The sequence below is a fragment of the Nicotiana sylvestris genome, chromosome 5, assembly GCF_000393655.2.
Source record: "Nicotiana sylvestris chromosome 5, ASM39365v2, whole genome shotgun sequence".
Taxonomy (NCBI): Eukaryota; Viridiplantae; Streptophyta; class Magnoliopsida; order Solanales; family Solanaceae; genus Nicotiana; species Nicotiana sylvestris.
Genome location: NC_091061.1, coordinates 76,383,468 through 76,389,533, shown reverse-complemented (window position 1 = coordinate 76,389,533; position 6,066 = coordinate 76,383,468). Strand labels below are relative to the sequence as shown.

At 38.5% G+C, this 6,066-nt stretch overlaps 1 protein-coding gene across 1 annotated transcript; it reads left to right on the top strand.

Moving 5' to 3' along the window:
- Positions 1-492: 492 nt before the first annotated feature.
- Positions 493-2,438, top strand: LOC104215732 (uncharacterized). Its single transcript, XM_009765604.2, has one exon. The coding sequence runs from the start codon at positions 758-760 to the stop codon at positions 2,228-2,230; it is 1,473 nt and encodes a 490-aa protein (XP_009763906.1). The 5' UTR covers positions 493-757; the 3' UTR covers positions 2,231-2,438.
- The last annotated feature ends 3,628 nt before the right edge of the window (positions 2,439-6,066 follow it).

Here is a 6,066-nt window from a genome sequence, read left to right as displayed (position 1 = left end):
TTTTACCTGATTTACAGATATGTCGAATATAGAAAATTAAATAAAAGCTTCACTTTATCAAACGTTATAACTAAAAGAATAAACATTTGAGGTTAGCTCTACTCTACTAATAAATCCTTATCAAGTCATAGCTTTGTAACAAGAAGAGTTTCCATTACACTTTTGCTGCCTATATTTAGGAAACAGTGTGAGGAAAACTAATATTGCTTCGTTCCAGTTCAACGAATCTATTTTCTTTTTGGTCCGTTCTAAAAAGAATGATCCTTTTCTAAATTTGAAAATAATTTACCTTAAACTTTCAATTCTACCCTTAATGAGAAGCTTTTATAACTACACAAATACTCTGGACCTTTTGATTTGTTAAGGACCACAAATTCAAAAAGTCATTATTTTTTTTAAATTACGTGCCCAGTAAAAAAGGTTCACCTAAATTGGAACGGAGCAAAGTAGAAAAGTAAATCGCGTCTGCTATGATTGTCTGGTTGCTCCATGTGACATATCTCATCGCCTCTACACCACTTAGGCCTTTGGCATTAAAGTCTCCTACTTTGCTATCCCTTTTCCTTTTCACACAAACACACACTCAAAGACCTTACATATTTCTATCACCCCTTTAATTATTCTCCTCTCCCCTCTCCCAATGCCCACACACTTTTTTTACCATCTTGTCTAAAATTCAGATCTAACTGAGGCTTTAAATTTTGGAAAAAAAGCCTCGTTAGATCTTCAGAAACAAGAGTCATTGATTTCAGTACATATGGCTCCACTTGCACATTCCTGCAGCTTTACTAAGGTACTTTTGGTACTCTATCTTGTTTTTGTGTTATTCACTCTTTCATTCTTTTCTGCATATAGTGAGGTCCAACCCCAGAATAATGTTAGAAGCAGAAGAATGTTGGAGCTAGAAAATGAGTCAAAGCCAATTAAGAAAACAAATCCAACTTCACTTTCACCTTCCAAGAACCAAACCAAACTTATTAAATTCTCCAATACTTCTTCCAAGAATCAAACCAAACAAATCAAGACTTCTTCTTTTTCTAGCTTTGGTTCAACCAAGAACCAAACCAAGCTTTCCTTTTCTGATTCTCAAACCAAGAATAAAAGCAAGCTTGTCAACCCCATTACCAAATCACAGAAACTTACCTTCAAATCCCAGCTCCAGAAGGTCAATCTCACTTCCTCCAAGCCCTCAAATTCAACCAAAATCAGTTCCTCCACCACCAAGAAATCCTCAGATCTAACCAAAATCAGCTCAAGCTCTACTCCCAAGAACAAAACAATCAAAGCCACTAAACCCCAATTAGAAAAAGACACCAGTGAGTCTAAGTCCAAATCCAAAACTCCAACTAAAAACCAGTCCACTAACAAAATGACCAAAGCAACTAAAACCCAATTGGGAAAAGACATCAGTGAGCCCAAATCCAAACCTAAAACCCCAATTAGTAAAAACCAGCCCACAGACAAAAAATCCAAGACACAACAGACAGCCCAAAAAAATTCACAGTACAGCTGGGTTGAAGATGATGAAGATGATTTAATTTCTGGATTCAGAGATTTACCCTCCAAATTCCAAGAAACCCTTTTGCCAGATTTGGAAAGAATTTCAAAGACCTCTAAAGTTTACCTCAACAAAGCAAACAAAGAAATAACAAAGAACTTCAAGCCCTATATCGGAAACAAATATGCATCAACAATTGCCTCTATTATCTCATTTGCATTCATCTTGATCCCTTTACTTGTTGTTTCTCTCATTTTCAATAAAATCAAAGCCTATTTCTCTCTCCAAAAGCTCTTAATCTTCATCCAAGTTTACCTCTCCATTTACTTCTCCATTCTCTGTCTTTCTTCTTTGGTCACTGGCTTAGAACCTTTGAAGTTTTTCTACGCTACTGCTCAGTCCACTTACATTTGCTTACAAGTATTGCAAACTCTTGCTTATGTGTTGTACCTATTGATGCTGCTAATGTATCTGATCTTAGTGTTTTCCACTGAGACTGGGCCCACCACCAAGCTCATTGGTCTGGCCCAAACAATTGTGGGCTTTGCTATTGGGCTTCATTATTACATGACGGTGTTTCATAGGGCTGTGCTCCATCAACCACCGAAGACTAGCTGGAGGGTTCATGCCATTTATGCTGCATTCTTCCTTGTCATTTGCCTGGCAACTACTGCTGATAGAAGGAAAAAGGCTTATTTAGTACAAGGTGGTGAGGTTGAGAAAAAGAGCTAAAGTTTTTTAATTTACCTTTTTTCTTCTTTGTTTTACTTAATGATCTATAGATTCTATAGTCAGATGGCAAAAACGAAAAAAAGAAAGATTTTTGTTGTCCAATATTTTATCTCTCTTTTTTTTTGTGTTATATATATATGCAATTTGTCATTTGTTAAGATGTTATTAAAAATTGATGGAATCAAATTTATGCAATTATCCAGATAAATGCACTTCCTTTATATCACTCTAAACAGTGTTGTTTTACTTGCTTGGAAGCTTGTTACGTTTCATAATATATTATATTATACTTATTATTTTAATGAATAAAATATTTGATATTTTGTAATGCTTTTCCGTCATTTCATAATATGGAGGCATTAACAATAATATGAAAAATAAAACTAATATCACGAGCCAATGGCCTTTTATTTCTTTGCTTCGTGTTCGAATTCCGCCCAGTACATACTTTGATTGTGAGTGAATTAAATTTATCTTTCAATTTGATAGGACGGTTAAATTGATTCCCAATGTCATGTCATGTATCTCTTAGTGGAACTGCTCCTTTTTCCGTTTTCCAAAAAGATCCAGTTCTCCATGAAGTCGAATACATAGTACTTTTTGTCACGAACCCAATTTTCTTCGGGAGAATACCGAGATGACACTTAATTTTTAAGATTAGGTAAGCCTAGTATTCATACAGAAATAACTGATATAATAATTAAAGTCTCAATAACTCAACAACTAATATATAAAAACTCCGCAATTCAGTATTTTGCAACTTTCCAAAACCCGACGAATACAAGTCACAAGCTCTATAAAGTGGTACTGAATATCTCTATACATGAGTGTCTATAAAAGGATAAGGAAATAAAATAGTCAAGGTAGAGGGGACTTCGAGGCCTAGGAATACCGGCAGATATACCTTGAAGTCTCCGAAGATGAGCTCTCGCTAGTGCCTGGACTGGTAGGAAATACCTGGATCTGCATAAAAAGATGTACATAAGCGTATCATGAGTACACTACAATGGTACCCAATAAGTGCTAAGCCTAATCTCGGTAGAATAGTGACGAGGTCAGGTCAAGGCCCTACTGGAATAAATAAGAAAACTGAACGAGTAATTAACAGTGTAATAATAACAACATTGAAAATGAAATAAGTAAGAAGTATACTAAGATTGGCTACACTGAACAAGACAAATAATGCATCACGGAAGAAAACACGAAATGTTATGACACAGAATAAGGAAACAGAACACAAGTGAAGTAATACAAAAGTATCAATAAGAGTCACTAGCGAGGTACCGCCTCGTAGTCTCAAATCACAATTTCATTTCATAATCTTTCCTTATATCACTGTGGGAGCCTTGCATTTAGTTTTGAAAATCATTTTTTCCGAAATAGCTTCCTGCGTTTTAGCCCACCTTATCACATCGTGTTGCTTCAAGTAGTCCCCATACTAGCAACACGTATATCAAGCACCGTCTTATCTCACCATATGCGTTTCAACCCTAAATCTTATACCACCGTATGCGTATCAATATCACAACGTACCACAAATAATCGCACCTCAAGTGCCCAATATCACAACTAACCAACAACAACAGTATTTTCAGCCCATGGCTCAACCACAATATGCACAAGAGTATCACTAGTAACAACCGGAAGTGAGTAACTCAACAAGAAAAGTATTTCACATTTTTATGACTTTGCCTCAATGTAAATTATGGCCTTTATAACTCAATACCAATTTCAACGACAAGATATTCCAAAAATAACAACTTCAATTAAGGAACTCAACTGTTAAATAATAAATAAGGAATAGAGGAAACAATGCTTCAACTAAACATGTAAGGCAATTAACAAAGAAGAGATAAGACAAGTAAAACATGTGACGATAGACTAATGATGATGAATATGACATGTTAAGGTAAGTCAATTAAGGCATGAAAGGAGTCCATGTAACTAAAACTGGTAAATTTTCATATTTAGCTAGTATATGCACTCGTCAACTTACGTACACAACTTTGACATATCACAATGTATGTCGTGAAATTAGAGGAGTCTATTTCTCGCTACTAAGGTGCATTCGGGGAGTCATATCACCATCTCGAGGCTGTAGGATTACGATCAAGCTCTCTCCCTCGAGGTTCGTCCGCGACCCAGTGAAGGTTCCGAGGATGGGGAATTCGTCCGTGACCCAATAAAGGTTCCGAGGACGGGGGATTCCCGAGGTGAGCAGCCATAATCAGCAAGAGTCTAGCAACGTGCCTAGCCGTCCCATCCCCGTATCTTTACATTTAATGCACTCTGTGCTATATTGTATTTCCTCTCTTATATAAAGGGGATCCATGCCACTTTGTAAAGAGATGATGTTACTCCAACTATTTCTCCACAAGATCAATAACATATCTCTCTCTCTTTCTTCTCTCTAACTTGCTCGTCCTTATTAGCTCGAGGCCGCTCTTGCATTTACTATTCTCTCGCTTGTTCTTCATTTATTGCTTGGTATTGGCCCTAAAGAGCATTGTTCAATCATATCTTAACTATTATCCCATTCCCGACTACCCCCGATAGTTCGAGATCGAGCCCAGATATCGACCTCGAGGTCCTCCATCGACCATTCCGAAGTCAGGGCAGCAGGCCCCTTGGTTAGATCACTGCCCCGTTTTAGCTTGTATTTTATCGTTAAACTTCATATTTTTAGACCATCTGCACTAACAACTAGCATAAAAATAGATCACGTATTTTTAGAATCCCATTTACAAATCCAATTATTGTTACCATTTTTACGGTAAACAGTTTGGCGCCTACCGTAGGGCTAAAAGTAATAGTGATTATTTTCTTGCTGGTTTTACAAAAATGCAAGTAATCTTTCACACTTTTTCTTGTCCAAGATCTCTTGATTTCAGGTCAAAATGTTTGGCTCGGTAAACAGAATCGAGAACTACAACCTCAAAAACCACGGGGAAAACGACGTAGCTGTTCCAGTTGTCGGAACGCAACCATAAAACCTTGCTAACGTGCCCGGGCCAATTCTAGCAGACGCGGACTCACGGAACACACAACAGGTCAATGAAACCTCGCACACCGACAGAAGCATACGACATAACGACTGACAGGAAACCCAAAAAACCCCAGCCCAAGAAGAACAGGAAGTTAGTTTTCACGATATTTTTGAATTGTTTCAGGCACAGCAGTTGGCTATCGCTCAGTTACAAAGCCATCCGAAGACTCCCAGCACAGTACCGCTGGAAACTACTCTCCCAGTCGAATGGGTACCGGAGAGGTCAAGAAACGACCGATCGGTATTCGATCCTGCCATCGTGAGAATGCTGGAGGATCTCACCAGAAAGATCGAGTCATGCAAGAAAATGATAGAAGCCAACGATAAGTAGATCGAAACCTATAACTTCAGAGTTGACCAAATCCCGGACGCACCCCCGGTCCTAAAAGGTGCAGATTCGAGGAAGTTCGTGCAATGGCCGTTCCCAGAGGAAGCGGCTCCGAAACCCATTTCAAAGAAGTTCAGAATGCCAGAACTCCCAAAATACAACGGGACCTCGGATCCCAACGAGCACGTCACCTCCTATACGTGCGCGGTGAAGGGCAACAACATAAAAAACGATGATATCGAGTCAGTCCTACTAAAGAAATTTTGAGAAATGCTCTAGAAGGGGGCCATGATGTGGTACCACAACCTAGCTCCCAACTCCATAGATTCGTTCACCATGCTGGCGGACTCCTTCGTAAGGGCGCACGCCGGTGCCATCTAGGTAGCAACAAGGCAGTCCAACGTATTCAAGATTAAGTAGAGGGATAACGAAATGCTACGAGAGTTCGTGTCTCGTTTTCAG